General features: G+C 37.7%; 1 protein-coding gene and 1 pseudogene across 1 annotated transcript; both read left to right on the plus strand.

Annotated features, from left to right (window-relative positions):
* LOC120882208 overlaps positions 1-22,596 on the plus strand; it is a 933,819-nt pseudogene that overhangs the window by 713,422 nt on the left and 197,801 nt on the right.
* LOC120859216 (olfactory receptor 5M10-like) lies at positions 7,028-19,112 on the plus strand. Its single transcript, XM_040235404.1, has 3 exons — positions 7,028-7,945; positions 17,126-17,190; positions 18,944-19,112. The coding sequence occupies exons 1-3, from the start codon at positions 7,028-7,030 to the stop codon at positions 19,110-19,112; spliced, it is 1,152 nt and encodes a 383-aa protein (XP_040091338.1).

Below are 22,596 nucleotides of genomic sequence, written 5' to 3' on the forward strand. Positions count from 1 at the left end.
ACATACCTCAACATAATAAACGCTGTATGTGACAAACCCACAACAAACATCATCAGTGGGAGAAAATGAAAGCATTTCCCCTAAAGTCAGGAACAAGACAAAGGTGCTCACTCTCACCGCTACTATTCAACATAGTTTTGGAAGTTTGGGCCACAGAAATCAGAACAGAAAAAGAAATAAAAGGAATCCAGATTGGAAAAGAAGAAGTAAAACACTCACTGTTTGCAGACGACATGATCCTATACATAGAAAACCCTAAAGACTCAAGCAGAAAATTACTAGAGCTAATCAATGAATACAGTAAAGCTGCAGGATATAAAATCAACACACAGAAATTCCTTGCATTCCTATACACTAACAATGAGAAATCAGAAGGAGAAATTAAGGAAACAATTCCATTCACCATTGCAATGAAAAGAATAAAATACTTAGGAATATATCTACCTAAAAAAACTAAAGACCTATATATAGAAAACTATAAAATACTGGTGAAAGAAATCAAAGAGGACACTAATAGATGGAGAAATATACCATGTTCATGGATCAGAAGGATCAATATATTGAAAATGAGTATACTATCCAAAGCAATCCATAGATTCAATGCAATCCCTATCAAACTACCAACGTTATTTTTCACAGAACTAGAACAAATAATTTCACAATTTGTATGGAAATACAAAAAGCCTCGAATAGCCAAAGCAATCTTGAGAAAGAAGAATGGAACTGGAGGAATCAACCTGCCTGACTTCAGGCTCTACTACAAAGCCATAGTCATTAAGACAGTATGGTACTGGCACAAAGACAGAAATATAGATCAATGGAACAAAATAGAAAGCCCAGAGATAAATCCACACACCTATGGACACCTTATCTTTGACAAAGGAGGCAAGAATATACAATGGATTAAAGACAATCTCTTTAACAAGTGGTGCTGGGAAAACTGGTCAACCACTTGTAAAAGAATGAAACTAGATCACTTTCTAACACCATACACAGAAATAAACTCAAAATGGATAAAAGATCTAAATGTAAGACCAGAAACTATAAAACTCCTAGAGGAGAACATAGGCAAAACACTCTCTGACATAAACCACAGCAGGATCCTCTATGACACACTTCCCAGAATACTGGAAATAAAAGCAAAAATAAGCAAATGGGACCTAATTAAAATTAAAAGCTTCTGCACAACAAAGGAAACTATAAGCAAGGTGAAAATACAGCCTTCAGTATGGGAGAAAATAATAGCAAAAAAGCAACTGACAAGGAATTAATCTCAAAAATATACAAGCAACTCCTGCAGCTAAATTCCAAAAAAATTAACGACCCAATCAAAAAGTGGGTCAAAGAACTAAAAAGACATGTCTCCAAAAAAGACATACAGAGGGCTAACAAACATGAAAAGATGCTCAACATCACTCATTATCAGAGAAATGCAAATCAAAACCACAATGAGGTATCATTTCACACCAGTCAGAATGGCTGTGATCCAAATGTCTACAAGCAATAAATGCTGGGGTGGGTGTGGAGAAAAGGGAACCCTCTTAAACTGTTGGTGGGAATGGAGAACAGTGTGGAGATTCCTTAAAAAACTGGAAGTAGAACTGCCATATGACCCAGCAATCCCACTCCTGGGCATACACACTAAGGAAACCAGAATTGAAAGAGACATGGGTACCCCAATGTTCATCACAGCACTGTTTATAATAGCCAAGACATGGAAGCATCCTTGATGTCCATCAGCAGACGAATGGATAAGAAAGCCATGGTACATATACACAATGGAATACTACTCAGCTGTTAAAAAGAATATATTTGAATCACTTCTAAAGAGGTGGATGAAGCTGGAGCCTATTATACAGAGTGGAGTAAGCCAGAAAGAAAAAGACCAATACAGTATAATAACACATATATATAGAATTTAGAAAGATGGTAACGATAACCCTGTATGCGAGACAGCAAAACAGACACAGATGTATAGGACAGTCTTTTGGACTCTGTGGGAAAGGGTGAGGGTGGGACGATATGGGAGAATGGCATTGAAACATGTAAATTATCACATGTGAAACCAATCATCAGTCCAGGTTCGATGCATGATACAGGGTGCTTGGGGCTGGAGCAGGATGGAATGGGGAGGGAGGTGGGAGGGGGGGTTCAGGATGGGGAACACATGTACACCCATGGGGGATTCATGTCAATGTATGGCAAAACCAATACAATATTGTAAAATTTAAAAAAAAATAATTAATTTAAAAAAAATTTTAAAATAAATATTCTGACATTTTTACTTGAATGAAAACACTCGTGGGATTCTCACAAGCCTTCGTTAAGATACAGAATTCTGAAAGAGCAATTTTGACCAGTTTGCCCTGTTTATGTTGCTTTTGTGGAGAAGTAGGTTTGAGGAGGCCATTACTCTGCATTCAGAATTTGATCTACTTCTGATACAATATTTTGGAGATTCATTTAAGTTTTAGTAGTACTTCATTCAGTTTTTATTTCTATGTAGTGTCCTATTATGTGGATATATCACAATTTGTTTATCTAAGTATCTGCCTGTATAAGTTTGAATTTCTTTGTGGGTGTATGCCTTCTTATATTCTTGGATAAAATTCTAATACTCACTGAGACATAGTTTTATAGGAAAATTAAGACATTATAAAGCAATTCATAAGAAAAAAAATAGTTTTCCAAAGTAGTTTAATCATTTTACACTTCTTCAAGTGATATATTATGAGAGTTACAGTTGATTCACATTGTCTTTATCCATCTTTTTCTGTCAATCTTTTTTTAAAATCAATTTTTATTGGAGTATAGTTGCTATCCAATGTTGTGTTCGTTTCTACTGTACACCAAAATGAGTCAGCCTTCAGTTCAGTTCAGTTCAGTTCAGTCGCTCAGTTGTGTCCGATTCTTTGCGACCCCATGAATTGCAGCACGCCAGGCCTCCCTGTCCATCACCAACACCCGGAGATCACTCAGACTCACATCCATCGAGTCAGTGATGCCATCCAGCCATCTCATCCTCTATCGTCCCCTTCTCCTCCTGCCCCCAATCCCTCCCAGCATCAGAGTCTTTTCCAATGAGTCAACTCTTCGCATGAGGTGGACAAAGTACTGAGGTTTCAGCTTTAGCATCATTCTTTCCAAAGAAATCCCAGGGCTGATTTCCTTCAGAATGCACTGGTTGGATCTCTTTGCAGTCCAAGGGACTCTCAAGAGTCTTCTCCAACACCACAGTTCAAAAGCATCAATTCTTCAGCACTCAGTCTTCTTCACAGTCCAACTCTCACATCCATACATGACTACTGGGAAAACCATAGCCTTGACTAGACAGACCTTAGTCGGCAAAGTAATGTCTCTGCTTTTGAATATGCTATCTAGGTTGGTCATAGCTTTTCTTCCAAGGAGTAAGCGTCTTTTAATTTCATGGCTGCAGTCACCATCTGCAGTGATTTTGGAGCCCCAAAAAATAAAGTCTGACACTGTTTCCACTGTTTCCCCATCTATTTCCCATGAAGTGATGGGACCGGACGCCATGATCTTCATTTTCTGAATGTTGAGCTTTAGGGCAACTTTTTCACTCTCCTCTTTCACTTTCATCAAGAGGCTTTTTAGTTCCTCTTCACTTTCTGCCATAAGGGTGGTGTCATCTTCATATCTGAGGTTATTGATAGTTCTCCCGGCAATCTTGATTCCAGCTTGTGTTTCTTCCAGTCCAGCGTTTCTCATGATGTACTCTGCATATAAGTTAAATAAGCAGAGTCAGCCTTACATATAAGTGTATCCCCGCCTTTTTGGACTTCCTTCTTTAGGTCACCATGGTGCCTTAAGGAGAGCTCTTTGTGCTCTACAGTGTGTTCTCATCGTGTGCATGCTCAGCTGCTCGACATGTCCTACTCTTTGCAACCTCATGGACTGTAGTCTGCCAGACTCCTCAGTACTTGGGATTTTCTGGGCAAGAATACTGGAGTGGGTTTACCATTTCCTCCTTCAGCGATCTTCCCAACCCAGGGATCGAACCTGCATGTTTTATGCCTTCTTCATTGGCAGGTGGGTTCTTACAACTATCACCACATGGGAAGTTTTAGTTACCTATTTTATATCAACAGTGTATAAATCTCAATCCCACTCTCCCAATTCTTGTTATTAATGAGGATGTGAAGTGGTATCTCAGAGGAGTTACAATTTATATTTCTTTAACAATTATACATATTGAAATTCTTTTCATATGTTTTTTGGCAATTCATATATTTTTGTATATGAAATGTATTAAGATCATAGATTTTTAAAAAATTGGTTGTATTTTGATCAGTGAATAGTGGAGGATCTATATGCATTCTGAGTAGAAATCCTTGCCAACATTACTCAATATGAATATTTTTCCTAATCTGTGGCTTTCTTAGTCTTTGTGCTCCTCAAAACTCTCCCTTAGTTCACTTTTTTCTATTTCTCACTATCAGTATGTAACCTCACCATAGCATTTATAGAGAAAATGACATTTAAAACAATAATTGATATTTTCTTCCTTACTGTAATGTAAGTACTAAACTTATCTACTATATTCCCTACTTCCATGGTATTAAAAGTGATGGCTAATGTCTCTCTGCTAAAGATTTCATACACAGTTTCAATCCTGTATATAATGCTATGTAGCAATATCAGCCTCAGAGGAGACTCTAGTTCCCAAGGGATCAAATTACACTTTTGAGAAACAAAGGCAATTTTAATTAGCATTTAGATTTTTTTAATACTCTAGGGACTATACTTAAGAAACACATTATAAATCATCCCCTCTTTTTTTTTTTTCAAAATATCATAATTTCAGTCTTACAGGTAGGTTATTTGATATACTTGTTCACTAAGTATAAGTTGTTTTTTTTTTTTTTCTTTTTTTGTGGAGATTAGTATTCACCATATGCCAAAAAAAAGCATTTAAAAGCATCTCACATTCATCTTTCTTCACAATACTTGCTTCTAACTGAGATTATGTCATATATCTCCCCCCCACACCACCACCCCCATCCCGCCAAATGAGTCTTTTTTAATGGTGAAGATTTCAGCAAGTTTAGAAATTGTAAAGGGACCAGCAAAGAAGATGATACACAGAATCCTTAGGTTCAAATATTTGTCTTAGTCATAAGCTCCAGATGTCTTCATTCTTAGTCCTGGGATCACATCAGGAAGAAGAAGGCAAGTATACAGAGACAAGAAGTGCCAGAGTGATAGCTCTGCAGCCAAATAGTGCAGAGAGAGCCGTCATGCTCACAATACAAAAGGATATGCATTGCCTAAAATAGGAATTCTAATGGCGATGGGTTTCTGTGTGTGTGTGTGTGTGTGTGTGTGTGTGTGTGTGTGAATTTAACCTTTTAGAATTCAAATTTTCCAACTCCTGGAAATGAACTAATGCTTTATGTAAACTACAGAAAACAGATAAGAAGTGTGTTCCAGGCAGCACAGTTAAATACAAGAACTACTTATGTACTTGTAAAAACCACTGTGCTGCTTCAAAGGATAAATCAGAGTTTAACAAATCAAAGACAACTACCCCACAACATGACTCCAATTCAGAGGAGACAATTACTGCTGTGTTTTCCAAACAGTACGTGATATATCTTTATCTCTGGATTTAGTACTTGTTCCTTCTCCTACAATATTATACTTCGTTAGGCTGGAGATTTTTTTCACTGCTGTAGCACTAGAACTTAGAACGGGGGAAGAAATCAATCTTTACAGTGCAAAAGAATAAATGAGTGCATGTATGAATTATTCATTCTGTTTATTCTTAGTCTTATCTTGATATAAATTTCACTAATTCAATGTTCTTTGAATGAAATTAAGTCATACAACTATGGGTTTCGGTTGAAAATGCAATACTTAACATTTATATTCTGTTTTATATCCAAAACAATCAGTTCAATGCAGTTTAGTCGCTCAGCCGTGTACAACTTTTTGCGATCCCATGGACTGCAGCACACCAGACTTCCCTGTTCATCACCAACTCTGGGAGCTTGCTCAAACCCATGTCCATTAGGTTGGTGATGCCATCCAACCATCTCATCCTCTGTCGTCCCCTTCTCCTCCAGCCTTCAATCTATCCCAGCATTAGGGGCTTTTCCAACGAGTCAGTTCTTTGCATCAGGTGGACAAGGCATTAGAGTTTCAGCTTCAGAATCAGTCCTTCTAATGAACATTCAGGACTGATTTCATTTAGAATTGACTGGTTTGATCTCTTTGCAGTCCAAGGGACTCTCAAGAGTCTTCTCCAAAACCACAGTTCAAAAGCATCGATTCTTTCGTGCTCAGCTTTCTTTATAGCACAGTTCTCACTTTATAGTCCAGTGCCATCTGGTAAGATCTGAAACAATAGTCTATAAGAACTGGTGGAGCTCTAGAAAAACAGTTTTCTTCATTTGTCCATTTGAAGGGTATTGATGATGCCTTGTTGCTTTTCATACCTGATTTTCATATTTTTGGCTTTTTGTTCCGACAAAGTTTGAAAAAAATCAAAGTATAGTCTCCTTAAAAGATATAAATGTATAAATATATATAATATGTAATATTATTAGATAATAGCATTTATTAATATATATTTTAATAATCAACATAGAATAATTAATATTATATATAATTAATAATCATGTATAAATATATAATAATGTATAATATTTATAATATTTATATTTATAATATTTATAATATATTAAAATCTGTATGTTAATAAATAATAATTAACATAAAATTATTATATGTAATATATAATATTATATACCAATATTTGATTAATGATATATGTATATATACAAACAAGGGTTAGATTGAGATACAGTGAGATAAAGCAGAATAGTACTGAGATATAGGATTAAATATTTGTGCAGAAATCCTGATGAATTTGTTGAAAATAGAAATTTCTTCACAGATGAATTGATCAATGAGTAAATGTAAAAGGTATGGAATGAATGCAGAGCCTGTATCATACAGAATTCTTCACTTTCTTTGTCACTTTCAGTTCTCAAGGAATAAGAATATGTTTTCCCCAAATCACACAATAGTGACTGAATTCATTCTCCTGGGACTCACAGATGACCCAATACTACAGAAGGCTCTGTTTGGGGTGTTCCTGGTGATCTACCTAATCACAGTGTTGGGAAATCTGACCATGATCGTGCTGATCAGGACCAATTCCCACCTCCAGACTCCCATGTATTTCTTCCTCAGCCACCTCTCCTTTGTAGACCTTTGCTATTCCTCCAATGTTACTCCAAATATGATGCACAATTTCCTCTCAGACCAGAAGACCATCTCCTATGCTGGATGCTTCACACAGTGTCTTCTCTTCATTGCCCTGGTGATCACTGAACTTTATCTCCTTGCTTCAATGGCCTTGGATCGCTATGTAGCCATCTGCAGCCCTCTACATTACAGCACCAGGATGTCCAAGGATGTTTGCATCTTTCTAGTCACAGTCCCTTATACTTGTGGTCTCCTCAATGGTCTCTCTCAGGCTCTGCTGACCTTTCACTTGTCCTTCTGTGACTCCCTTGAAATCAACCATTTCTACTGTGCTGATCCTCCTCTGATAATGTTGGCCTGCTCTGACACTTATGTCAAAAAGATGGCAATGTTTGTGGTTGCTGGTTTCACTCTCTTAAGTTCTCTCTTCATCATTCTTCTGTCCTACATTTTCATCATTGCATCCATCTTGAAGATCCATTCTGCAAAAGGCAGGTACAAAGCCTTTTCTACTTGTGGTTCCCACCTGACAACAGTCACTCTATTTTATGGAACCCTCTTCTGCATGTACTTAAGGCCTCCATCTAAGAACTCTGTAGAGGAGTCCAAAATACTTGCAGTTTTTTATACGTTTTTGAGCCCAATGTTGAACCCATTGATATACAGTCTAAGGAACAAGCATGTGATCCATGCCATGAGGCATATGATTAAGGTAACTTTTTTTTCATAGAAGTACAGTTTAGGCACTTATTCATATTTAAGGTGTCTGTAATAACGCAGGCGTTCCTTCAAAGGAAAAGCCTATTAGTCTATTGTCACTATTAGTTTATCTTCATGAGTTCTCACTGATATTGCATAATTTCTCCTCAAAATTTATACTTTAAAGACAAATGTTTTCAATAACCCCATTTAATATTTTACTAAATTTATTCACTTGAGGATAAGTACTATATTAATATTAATTCACTCTGATATGAACACTGCCAATCCATCTTCTTTGAATTAAATGGTCTACAGAGCCATAGTGAGGCTCAAAATAGGATGATTGCTTTTTAGCTTCTTTTAAAAATTTATGAAAAAGTTTCTGCTTCAATATGTGATGTAGAACAATCACTCCAATGCCTGACTAGGGAAATTTGAAGTACACGGATCACCCATAGCTTTAAATTATTTATAAATTTTTTCCCAACCAATATTACAGATATCCTGAGAAACTTTTTACCCATTTATAAATATTGGTTGTGTTTGCAATTTTGAAAATGAACTTTCAACACCTGTTTGTGAACTTCCAGGAATAGGGATCCAATTCAGTCATTAATATAGTATAATGACAGTCTAGATATGTTTTTTCATGTTTTTGATTTAAATTAGAATAAATTTATTGAGTAAACATAGCCTAGCAATTGGCTTCTGTAGACACAAAAATGCCCTAAAACAATATACAAATGAAGAGGTGTGTAGATATCTTTCTAAAAGTGAACAGTGATGTTTTATTTGGTTCATAAATATGGCAGAAATCAGCTCAACACTGTAAAGCAATATTCTAACAATTAAAAAAAATACAAAAGTAGTTGCTCATTATTTTCTAGACAAGTCTGTTCCAATAGTTTCCAAAATATCTTTTGAGAAGAGAAAGTCCCTCAGTCGTGTCCAACTCTTTGGTACCCCCATGGGTTATACAGTCCATGAAATTCTCCTGGCCAGAATACTGGAGTGGGTAGCCTTTCCCTTCTGGAGATCTTCCCAACCCAGGGATCCAAACCAGGTCTCCCACAATGCAGGCTGATTCTTTACCAGCTGGGCCACCAGGGAATCCTAAGAATACTGGAGTGGATCGTATATCCCTTCCCCAGTGGATCTTCCCGACCCAGGAATAGAACTGTGGTCTCCTGCATTGCAGTTGGATTCTTTTCCAATTGAGATACAAGGGAAGCCATCTTTTGAGAAAATCAATAGCAAAGAAAGTTATATAAAAAGATACATAATTCATCCACACTGATCCTTGCATTATTAGTGAGGTATATTGTTCTATATTGAAACATATATTTAATTTTAAATGGCCTTGAATGCTTCAGTTCAGTTCAGTTCAGTTCAGTTGCTCAGTCATGTCCAACTCTTGGACTCCATGGACCGCAGCATGCCAGGTCTCCCTGTTCATCACCAACTCCTGGAGTTCACTCAGACTCATGTCCATTGAGTCAGTGATGCCATCCAATCATCTCATCCTCTGCCGTCCCCTTCTCCTCCTTCCTTCAATCTTTCCTGGCATCAGGGTCTTTTCAAATGAGGCAGTTCTTCTCATCAGGTGGCCAAAGCATTGGCATTTCAGCTTCAACATCAGTCCTTCCAATGAACACCCAGGACCGATTTCCTTTAGGATGGACTGGTTGGATCTCCTTGCAGTGCAAGGGACTCTCAAGAGTCTTCTCCAACACCACAGTTCATAAGCATCAATTCTTCGGCACTCAGCTTTCTTTATAATCCAAGTCTCACATTCATATGTAAGTATTCTAATATTGTGCATTCTGATTTTAACCATAATAATAAGTGGTCATATGAAAGAAACTGCTATATTTACTGTAATGTGTTCAAATCATTTTCCAGAAAATCATCCAAATAACCTGAAGTTTTAGAAACCTGGGCTTCATTCTTAAGTCTCAGTTGATTAAGGCTAATTCTATCAAAACCTATTATTTATAAATAAATAAAAAAGCAGACAGAAGTGAGGGAGTAACATTCATCAGTAGTATGTCCCAAATCAAAGTATAGCTTCTGTATTTAGTTGTTCTATTTTTCTCAATAAGTTAAAACATTTATTTATTCTTACAATTAATATGACAAAGCTGGAAGCATTTGCTATGTATAAGTTTGAAGATTAATTTTTACTTGATAGTATTGGGCTTGTAACTTTCTACAGACTATGTAATTTTAGTGAACATTGTTTCTAATGTAATATAATACACAGAATCTAACTTAAATTCACCCATTCCAGTCCATTTTAGTTTGCTGATTCCTAGAATGTCAACATTCACTCTTGCCATCTCCTGTTTGACCACTTTCAATTTGCCATGATTCATGGACCTAACATTCCAGGTTCCTATGCAATATTGCTCTTTACAGCATCAGACCTTGCTTCTATCACCAGTCACATCCACAGCTGGGTATTGTTTTTGCTTTGGCTCCATCCCTTCATTCTTTCTGGAGTTATTTCTCCACTGATCTCCAGTAGCATATTGGGCACCTACTGACCTGAGGAGTTCCCCTTTCAGTATCCTATCATTTTGCCTTTTCATACTATTCATGGGGTTCTCAAGGCAAGAATACTAAAGTGGTTTGCCATTCCCTTCTCCAGTGGACCACATTCTGTCAGACCTTTCCACCATGACCCACTTGTCTTGGGTGGCCCCACATCGCATGGCTTAGTTTCATTGAGTTAGACAAGGCTGTGGTCCTAGTGTGATTAGATTGACTAGTTTTCTGTGAGTATGGTTTCAGTGTGTCTGCCCTCTGATGCCCTCTTGCAACACCTACCATCTTACTTGGGTTTCTCATACCTTGGACATGGGGCATCTCTTCACGGCTGCTCCATCAAAGCCGTGGATGAGGGGTATATGCTCATCACCGCCCCTCCTGACCTTAAATGTGGAATAGCTCCTCTAGGCCCCCCTATGCCCATGAAGCCACCGCTCCTTGGATGTGGGGTTGCTCCTACCACTCACCGCCCCTGGCCTTGGGCATGGGGTAGCTCCTCCCGGCCACTGGCCCTGACCTCGACATGGAGTAGCTCCTCTCGGCTGCTCCTGTGCTGTCGCAGCCTGCCACTCTTGGCTGCCACCCCTGACCTCAGACACAAGGTAGCTTCTCTCAGCTGCCACGCTGACCTCAGACGTGGGTAGCTCCTCCCGGTCACTGCCCCTGACCTGGGACGTGGGGTAGCTTCTCTTGGCCACTCTTGTGCACCATTGCAGCCACCCATGCTTGAAAGGATGACCATTATATCTACTACTGTGGGCAGGAATCCCTTAGAAGAAATGGAGTGGCCATCATGGTTAACAAAAGAGTCTGAAAATGCAGTACTTGGATGCAATCTCAAAAATGACAGAATGATCTCTGTTCGTTTACAAGGCAAACCATTCAATATCACAATAACCCAAGTCTATGCCCCAACCAGTAATGCTGAAGAAAATGAAGTTGAATGGTTCTGTGAAGACCAACAAGACCTTTTAAAACTAACACCCAAAAAAGATGTCCTTTTCATTATAGGGGACTGGAATGCAAAAGGAGGAAGTCAAGAAACACCTGAAGTAACAGGCAAATTTGGCCTTGGAATGCGGAATGAAGCAGGGCAAAGACTAATAGAATTTTGCCAAGAAAATGCACTGGTCATAGCAAACACCCTCTTCCAACAACACAAGAGAAGACTCTACACATGGACATCACCAGATGGTCAACACTGATATCAGATTGATTATATTCTTTGCAACCAAAGATGGAGAAACTCTATACAGTCAATGAAAACAAGACCAGGAGCTGACTGTGGCTCAGATCATGAACTCCTTATTGCCAAATTCAGACTTAAATTGAAGAAAGTAGGGAAAACCACTAGACCACTCAGGTATGACATATGATAGATAGAGTGCCTGATAGATAGAGTGCCTGATGAACTATGGAATGAGGTTCGTGTCATTGTACAGGAGAGAGGGTTCAAGACCATCCCCATGGAAAAGAAATGCAAAAAAGCAAAATGGCTGTCTAGGGAGGCCTTACAAATAGCTGTGAATAGAAGAGAAGCAAAAAGCAAAGGAAAAAAAGGAAAAATATAAGCATCTGAATGGAGAGTTCCAAAGAATAGCAAGAAGAGATAAGAAAGCCTTCTTCAGCCATCAATGTAAAGAAATAGAGGAAAACAACAGAATGCGAAAGACTAAAGATCTCTTCAAGAAAATTAGAGATGCCAAGGGAACATTTCATGCAAAAATGGGCTCGATAAAGAACAGAGATGATATGGACCTAACAGAAGCAGAAGATATTAAGAAGAGGTGGCAAGAATACACAGAAGAACTGTACAAAAAGATCTTCATGACCCAGATAATAACTATGGTATGATCACTCACCTAGAGCCAAACATCCTAGAATGTGAAGTCAAGTGGGCCTTAGAAAGCATCACTATGAACAAAGCTAGTGGAGGTGATGGAATTCCAGTTGAGCTATTTCAAATCCTGAAATATGATGCCATGACAGTGCTACACTCAATATGCCAGCAAATTTGGAAATCTCAGCAGTGGCCACAGGACTGGAAACGGTCAGTTTTCATTCCAATCCCAAAGAAAGGCAATGCCAAAGAATGCTCAAACTACCGCACAATTGCACTCATCTCACATGCTAGTAAAGTAATGCTCAAAATTCTCCAATCCAGGCTTCGCCAGTATGTGAACCGTGAACATCCAGATGTTCAAGATAGTTTTAGAAAAGGCAGAGGAACCAGAGATCAAATTGCCAACATCTACTGGATTATGGAAAAATCAAGAGAGTTCCAGAAAACCTTCTATTTCTGCTTTATTGACTATGCCAAAACCTTTGACTGTGAGGATCACAATAAACTGTGGAAAATTCTGAAAGAGATTGAAATACAGACCACTTGACATGCCTTTTGTGAAATCTATATGCAGGTCAGGAAGCAACAGTTCGAACTGGACATGAAACAATAAATTGGTTCCAAATAGGAAAAGGAGTACATCAAGGATGTATATTGTCACTCTGCTTATTTAACTTCTATGCAGAGTACATCATGAGAAACGCTGGGATGCAAGAAGCACAAGCTGAAATCAAGATTTTCAGGACAAATATCAATAACCTCAAATATGCAGATAACACCACCCTTATGGCAGAAAGTGAAGAGGAACTAAAAAGCCTCTTGATGAAAGTGAAAGAGGAGAGTGAAAAAGTTGCCCTAAAGCTCAACATTCAGAAAACGAAGATCATGGCATCCAGTCCCATCACTTCATGGGAAATAGATAGGGAAACAGTGGAAAAAGTGTCAGACTTTATTTTTTGGATCTCCAAAATCACTGCAGATGGTGACTGCAGCCATGAAATTAAAAGACACTTACTCCTCGGAAGGAAAGTTATGACCACCCTAGATAGCATATACAAAAGCAGAGACATTACTTTGCCAACAAAGGTCCATCTAGTCAAGGTTATGGTTTTTCCAGTGGTCATGTATGGATGTGAGAGTTAGACTGTGAAGAAAGCTGAGTGCCCAAGAATTGATACTTTTTTTTTCTTTTTTCTTTTCTTTTCTTTTTTTACTTTACAATATTGTATTGGTTTTGCCATACTTCAACATGAATCTGCCACGGTGTACACGTTTTCCCAATCCTGAACCCCCTCCCACCTCCCTCCCAATACCATCCCTCTGGGTCATCCCAGTGCACCAGCCCCAACATCCTGTATCCTGTATCGAACCTAGACTGACAATTCATTTTATATGATATTATACATGTTTTAATGCCATTCTCCCAAATCATCCCACCCTCTCCTTCTCCCACAGAGTCCAAAAGACTGTTCTATACATCTGTGTCTCTTTTGCTGTCTCTCATACAGGGTTATCGTTACCAATGCTTTTGAACTGTGGTGTTGGAGAATACTCTTGAGAGTCCATTGGACTGCAAGGAGATCCAACCAGTCCATTATAAAGATCAGCCCTGGGTGTTCTTTGGAAGGAATGATGCTAAAGCTGAAACTCCAGTACTTTGGCCACCTCATGCAAAGAGTTGACTCATTGAAAATGACTCTGATGCTGGGAGGGATTGGGGGCAGGAGGAGAAGGTGACGACAGAGGATGAGATGGCTGGATGGCATCACCGACTCGATGGACGTGAGTTTGAGTGATCTCTGGGAGTTGTTGATGGACAGGGAGGCCTGGTGTGCTGCGATTCATGGGGTCGCAAAGAATCGGACACGACTGAGTGACTGAACAGAACTGAACTGAATACACAGAATTAAAGAATTGAACTTAATTACAAAAATATTTCAATTCATTTTAAGATACATAAATTGAAAAGTACTGAAATCTTGACAGATTCTTTACCAATTGAGCTATCAGGCAATCCCTGAATTATTCTAGATAAAATTAAATTTCAATTTTGGAAAGAAAGCACAATTTACTTGTAATCTCCTGTTAAAGAAAAGTGCTCTGAGTTTTGGTGTATATATATATATTTTTTATTTAGTTTATATTGCAAACCATTATTTAATTATGTCAATGTATCCCATTTTTTATGTTGATAATTGACTCACATTTGTATGTACAGATCCCTCTGTTTCTTGAGGATATTCAAAATGTATAATTTTTGAATTAAAGATTTTGAATTTTTTAAAGACCTGCCCAAGTTTTTATAAGGTAATTTTTTTCTCCAGAAAGCATTGGACATTTATACTTATGACTATTAATTAATATTTGAGAGTAATCACATAAATGTACCTTAAAATATTAGAAAATATCAGCTAAAATGATTTGCTTCCTTGTTTTCTCAACTAAAGTTCTTAGGGAAAGAATATGCTTTAATTAAAACAAAAGAAATGTTTAACAAATAAATGATATACATTATGTTGATTGATTTTGCCATTGATCTTATTTCTGACGATTCCTCCCATTAGAATATATATATATATAGTTTTTTTTCTTTTTTTAGTTGTAGGTCTTTTCTCCACTATACATGATTTCTGTAATAAAACAAGTTATTATATTATGTTCTTTATTTTTATTGCCATTTTTATAGAGATATCTCAAATTATTCTAAATGTGGCTTATTGGTGGCTCAGATGGTAAATAATCTACCTGCAATTCAGGAGATCCAGATTTGATCCTGCGTTGGGAAGACCTTCTGGAAAAGGAAATGGCAGCATCTCCAGTATTCTAGCCTGGAGAATTCCATGGGCAGAGGAGCCTGGTGGGCTACAGTCCATGGGGTAGCAAAGAGTAGGACACAACTAAGCAAGTAACACTCTCACTTCCACTTTCATTCTAGATACAATTTTGTTGTATGTTGTAATATTGCATATAACTTTTCTCTCACATTTTTATCCATTTCCTCCTACAATTTATCAAGCTGTCTTTCATTTCTCACTAATTTCTGATATTATCTTCATTGGACACTAAATATGTTTATTGTTATTTCTTCTTTAACCAGTATGTTGATTAAGCCAATATATTATACTGTATATTTTGCATTTTAAGCAAAATTCCTAAACTTGCTATAGATTGGTGTTTTAATTTCTAGTAGAGAAAATCTGGGCTTCCCTTGTAGCTCAGTGGTAAAGAACCCACCTGCAATGCGGGGACCACAAGAGATTCCTGGGTCAGGAAAATCTCCTAGAGGAGAAAATGGCAACCCACTCCAGAATTCATGCCTAGAGAATCCCATAGACAGAGGAGCCTGGTGGCTGCAGTCCATAGGGTCACGCAAACAGTCAGACAAGCCTGAAGCGACTGAGGATGCAGGCACAGAGAAAATTCATCTTCAATATTTTTCACTTTCAAATGTATCCCAGAATAATATAAATCAGATGCTTTTAGCTATATAATATTTTTTCCAGTTATATATGTACATGTGTCAGAGTTCTCTGGGCTAACACACAGGGTCCTTATTGTTTACCTATTTTAAATATAATAATGTGCACATGTCAATCCCAAACTCCCAATCTCTCTCTCTGTCCCAGCCTTCCCTCTTGGCAACCATTAGTTTGTTCTCTAAGTCTGAGTCTCTTGGATTTTGTCATAAATAATTTAAAACTAAGCACCATCCAAGTTGACAAAGATTTTATTGCAAATAAGAAAAAGTGAAAATAGTACAAGAATATGATGTTATTAATTTCATAGAAATCATATGGATAATGACATTGAAGGCTATGCAAATTGAATTGATAAAAATTAACAAATGTTAAAATTAGTGAATAAAATTATTGTTAATAAAAATATGAATTAAAATATTGCTCTTTGTATCTGTATTTAAAAGTTTAAAAAGACCTGTGTTTCATACACTGATTATATCAAGAATAATAATACACATTTTTTTTCTAGAAATTTAACATGTTTCAAGAGTCTTAGAAATGTACACTTTCAATAAATTCAATTTTAAGCATGTGCTGAGGCACAATGAGAAAACTAAGTGAAGACGTTAGTATAATATGTTTCATATTTGAGAGAAAGGAAACAAGTGATATATTAAAACAGACAGCTTTCATGTTGCATGATCTCATCTAACTGAAACCATAGAACCTGGAAATGTGTCCTCACTTTGTGTGACCTCAGCAATGTGCAAGGTGAGGACTACCTGCATTCAATACTGGGTTAGGCACAGGCGGACGCCAGACAGACCAGAGGCTGTATGTATGTAACTAGAACACCTGCAAGGGTGCGTTGGTTGTGATTATAAAGAGGAATTTGACTATCACGTGATGGACTTTGCATTAGAATGTTACACAGACATTAAAGAAGTTTCCAATTAAGAAAAGGTCAAAGTATTTTATGTTACTTTATGAAGAATAAGGTCACATTGATATGTATATGATGATGACTTTGTAAAATACTAGGCTTAGGAAAAGTAAAATTAGTTCCTTCTGTGTACCAATTTTCCATGATAATCAATTATTGTATTTAAATAAGCAAAAAGATGGAAAATGAATATTTCCAAACTCATCCAATCCCAAAATATAAAATTAAAGGATCTTTATTTATTAATAGTAATATTGGAATATGAAAATAGAAAAAAGCAGGGGTTCAAAATCTGTTCTCTAAAAGTATTCAACTGATTGGTGATCCAAGATCCTTGTAATTCAAGCTCCTACTGTTTGTCCCTTTTCCTTTTAAAAATATGGTGCTTATGAATAGGTTGACATCTTCAAGGGTAAACAAGCCATCTTTATTTGTTTGTTAAGAGTGAGTGACAAAGACAAGTGAGCATCAATATTTCTAACTATTATTTTTTAATCTGGAACCATTTTTTTTTTTATTTTACTTCTCAAGAAAAAATTCATCCAAGTAAAGAACTTTTTCTTCTTGAGATTAAATATCACTATCACAGTAGCTATGATACTATACTATAAAATTGAGAAATAGCAAAATAAATAAAAGTTGAATTCCAATAAGTTGTTTTTGATACATGGATGTTTTCTTTGTTGCATTTGTGTCTACTATCTTCACACAATAAAATGATATTTCCAGTGTTATTAAGGGTGTGAGAAAATTAGGGTACTCATTTGCTGGGGTTGATGTCATACATGACTAAATCCAAAAAGATATATATATATATATATATATATATATAAAGGTAACTAGGAATAAAATGGTGGAAATCCACCTTAATGTAATAACTATACACTAGAAGCCATAACTTATATGCATAAAGATTTTCCTAAAGGTAGAAAAAACAAAAACTCCTTAAATATTAAAATGAAGTGGTGAACTATGTGTGTCATATCAATGTTAATTTACATCATGCTTTTAAATAAAGATCAATTCCAAAGATTATCAAGCAGTCTGGAAAATACAACTTAGTTTCAGAACACTAAAACCAAGTTTCCATGCATATTAGAATAACTGTTATTTTAAAATTGTTTGTGGATAGACAAGAACTGAAAGGTAATATGTAAAATTATGGCACAATAATTTTTAATATTGTAGGAAAAATGATATAAATCTCTTATATAAGAAATGAAAACTCCAAGTCAGCAAAGTGTAGCTCCCATTCATAAGGGTGTCTGCTTTGATTAAAGGAAGCTAATGAAACAAATTATAGGATTATTAAAATTACAATATCAGGGTTTTTGTTTCAAATAATAATTGGGAGATAGTGAAGGACAGAGAAGTCTGGTGTTCTGTAGTCCATGGGGTCACAAAGAGTTGACATGATTGAGCGACTGAACAACAATGATAAAAACATATATGTTTTTACATTCAGATGATATAGACAAGCATTCATCAAAGGTTTATTCAGAACACACATTGAAGATTAGAGAAATGAGATTTTTGAGAGGATAATCAGCGCTCATTAAGGGAATATGTCATATATCACAGGGAAGTAAATCAGCTTCTTATTGAGGAAATATACTATAATGCACATTTGCTGGTAAGAGTACCTCAGTGATGCTCAATATTGAAGACTTAGGAAGAAAAAGGAAGAAATATATGCCAAACAAGTGGAAATGAGTCCTTGAGTGAGACTAAAAGCTTAAACCTGCTTAATCATAAGAAACTGACTTCTGTTGTATTTTCTTCCAAAGAACACTTCCATTCTTTGTTTCCATTAGAATCGAGCCCAAGCTCTGCAAACATGTGTGTCAATGTGCATGTGTGCTGGGTCAGGTCCAATTCTTTGCCACTCCATGGACAGGAGTCTGATGCCTGACAGGCTCCTCTGTCCATGGATTCTCCAGGCAAGAATACTGGAGTGGATTGGATTCTTCAGGCAAGATGGTATATTTGGGGGTTGCTTTCAAGACACTTTTTCTTTTTTCTTTCTTTCTTTTTTTTTTTTTTTTAACTGGGAAATTGTCAAAAGAGAACTCTTCTTCATTGCAAAAAGGTTTTTCATAAATATTCTTCTTAAAGCCTGTTTCACATCATTGTTCCTAAGGCTATAAATAAATGGATTTAGCATGGGATTCACAAAAATGCAAATCACTGACACGATTTTCCCTTGTTCCACAGATTGCTTGTTTGCTGGTCTCAGATACACGCAAGTCAGGGACCCATAGAACATAGTAACAGCTGTCAAGTGGGAGCCACAGGTGGAGAAGGCTTTGTGCTGCCCTTTGCTGGAACGGATCCTCATAACGGTGATGAAAATGAAAACGTAGGAGATGAGGATAATGAGTAGGGAACCTGTGAGGTTAATCCCTGCGGACACAAACAAGGCAGTTTGCTTTATGTAAGTGTCAGAACATGTCAACATTAAGAGGGGCGGGTCAGCACAGTAAAAATGGTTGATGGTGTTGGATCCACAAAAGGACAAGCGGGAAGTCAATATTACCTGCATTGTGCCCACCATAGACCCCCAGAGGTAGGGGAAAGTGACAAGGCAGATGCGCAGGGACCTGGACATCCTTCTCTTGTAATGCAGGGGGTTGCAGATTGCCATGTACCTGTCATAGGCCATAGCACCAAGCATGTAATACTCAGTAAGAAGTAGAGTCACAAAAACAAAACATTGTGCTAGGCACCCCACGTAGGAAATAGTTTTTTTTCTCTGATAAGAAGTTAACGAGCATCTGAGGAGAGACATTTGTAGAGTAAAAAATGTCTACACATGCTAAATGGGTGAGGAAAAAGTACATGGGGGTTTGTAGCTGGGGAGTGAATCTGATTAATAGAATCATCCCAAAGTTCCCAGTCAGGGTGATGAGATAAATCAGGAGAAACACCATAAAAAGGATGGGCTGCAGCTCTTGCTGACTGGTAAGTCCCAGCAGAATAAACTCAGTCGTCTCTGTGCCATTATGTGAGGGAAATATATCCATTTTCAGACTCTCTAAAAAGAGAATAATTATGTTTTCAGATATGAAAAGAAATAGTTTGTATGAAATTCAAAAATAGACAAAATAAATCAGCACTAAAACAAACTGGTTTTCAAAAGAGAGGTCTAAGTTGTTACTACCCTGAGAGATGGAAGATTCTCACTAGATGCCTCAGATGGCTGGTGGTGCTGAGTAAACTGGATAATGTATTTCATGAGCATGTTTTGAAGTCCAAGCAGCATCAATTCGGCTGCTCTGCAATCTCCACCTATCTCTACTAAAATATATAGAATCTGACTTAACTCTTTGGTGTCCCTCATTAGGCCATGGACTAGGAAACACTAATGCTCAAACAAACTACTGCCTTTGTTTGATCATGACGTAATGCTGGATCAGAGAATGGAGAAAATGGTTGGTTTTCTGTACATTGGTTCTATTTTTGTCAGTAAAGGTGAACATTCCATAATCAGAGTAGTATACTCTTCTTGACAGTCTGTGTACATTTATTCAGATTCAGTTTCTTCCTTATTTCTTACTTACTTTCCAGCAGCAATAAACTTCTCCCAGTCCCTTGATAGTCTGCCCCTCCCATTTCCTTTGTTTCAAATCAACAGTAGGTAGTAGGGTTATTTCTTTGTCTGGTACCCACTATGATCTCACTGATCTCTCACTCTTTATCTTGTGCACTGTGTTTAGCATCTTCATTGTTTGCTGTGATACTGTTTCTGTTCTATGCTTTGGTTTTCTGGCCACGAGACATGAGATCTTGACTCCCCATCCAGGGGCTGGACCGGTGTCCCTGCAATGGAAAGAGAAGTCTCAATCCCTGGACTGCCAGGGAAGCCCCTCATTAATTTCTTATTAATTCACACATCTCAGTTTATTTTATATTACATATGTGTGTGTATGTGTATTTCAGATTCACATTTCAATTAACCTCATACCTTTGAGTTCATACCTTATATCTAAACTATCTGAAAGTCTTGTCTGCTCTACCTTTAACACATTACTTATTGAATGTTACAGCAGCTTGTCAGCATTTTCTCTGCTACCAGTCAAATCTAAGCTACTTTAATGCCTAATTTACTATAATGATTTAACTTCTTCCACATTTGAAATCTTCTATCCTCCAACATAAGCCAATTATCTTCTCTTTTTTTTTGCATGTATACTCTTTCTTTTAATTTTTAAATTATGAAAAAAATGCTAACACATTTGCAGGAGACTTTGAAAATACATATCAAAGTTATATATATTTCCATTATATATTACAATTTTTAAATAAGTAAATTAAGATATTTAGTTGGTGTTTTAATATCAAACTCTCAAAAATTAATTGAATGAATATACAAACAAGTAGAAGCATATATTAGACTGAAAAGCACTGTGAACCAATTCAATATAATTAAGATTTGTACAATTTTGACATAACAGTGGGATACAAATTCTATTCAAGTTCCCATAGAGTATGAAGAAGACACTGGAGAAGATGGCAGAGGAATAGGATGAAAAGACCACTTTCTCCCTCATCAAAAGAACATTTCAATGCTGAGTAAATTCCACAAAACAACTTCTGAATGCTGGCAGAGGACATCAGGCACCCAGCAAAGCAGATCATTGGCTTCAAAAACAGGTAGGAAAAAATATAAAAGACAAAAAAAGGGACAAAGGAGGTAGGGAGGGAGCGATTCCCATCCCGGGAAGAGACTCTTAAAAAGAGAGGTTTCCAAACACCAGGAAACATTCTCACAGCTGAGTCTGTGGTGAGCCTTGGAAGCACAGAGGGCAACATAACAGGAAGGAAAAATAAATAAATGATTAAAACCAACAGATTATGAGCCCAACAGTAACTCCCTCAGCGGAAAAGCAGAGCAGTCACCTGCAGCCGCCACTAGCAAGTGTGGGCTGGGCAGGGAGGAGCGGGAGTTGCGGCTGCAGTGCTTTGTAAGAATTGGGCTGGAATGCCCCCACGCATGGCCAGAGCAAACTAACTTGGGCTAGCAAACCAGACTGTGGGATAGCTACCACATGAAAAGCTCGAACATAAGACACCGCCAGGACCACGCAGAGAGCAAAGGACGGAATGGAAGTAGCCGGCTGCAGACCATCTCCCTCCACTGACAGGCAGCCAGAGCCTTAAGGGCTGGAAGGGGGCAATCACAGCCCAAGAGAGACATTACCTACCAAAATGCAAGCACGCTTCTTTGCTAACTAAGACTTCTGGGGGTTCTGGACAGTCATAATCCGCCTGAGAAGGAACGCCAGCGGTACTCCCAGAAAACTGAGCAGCAGGGAAAGGCCATAAGTTGCAGCAATTGCGCTTGCCAAACTCCTGAGCTACTCGGACCTTGGAAGGGCACAAAATGCAGGCCCAACCAAATTTGCCCCTCTGAGTGCTTCCTGAGCACTGAGCCTGAGTGGCTTAGACCAGGGAGGTGCATGAACCCTAGGGCCAGCCTCAGACGGTTCCCCCACGGAGCAACGTAGAGCCTGAACGGCGTGTGCCGCGAGCAGGGGCAAGCCCAGCATGGATAAGATACTGCAAGCACACGCCAGTAATATTAGTTTGCAGCATCCCTCCCCCCACACAGCGCGACTGAACAGTGAGCCTAAAAAAAAAAAAAAAAAGTGTCCACCACTGCCCTCCCTGTGTCAAGATGGAAATCAGACACTGAGGAGACCAGCAAACAGAGGAAGTTAAACAGAGGGAACCGCCTTGGAAGTGACCCCACACAGCCCACAACACCAGAGAAAGGGCCAGATATACCTTCACTACTTTTACGATCTTTCTTTCTTTCTTTCTTTCTTTCTTTCTTTCTTTCTTTCTTTCTTTCTTTCTTTCTTTCT

Source organism: Oryx dammah, unplaced genomic scaffold, assembly GCF_014754425.2.
Source record: "Oryx dammah isolate SB20612 unplaced genomic scaffold, SCBI_Odam_1.1 HiC_scaffold_2, whole genome shotgun sequence".
In the NCBI taxonomy this organism is placed as follows: Eukaryota; Metazoa; Chordata; class Mammalia; order Artiodactyla; family Bovidae; genus Oryx; species Oryx dammah.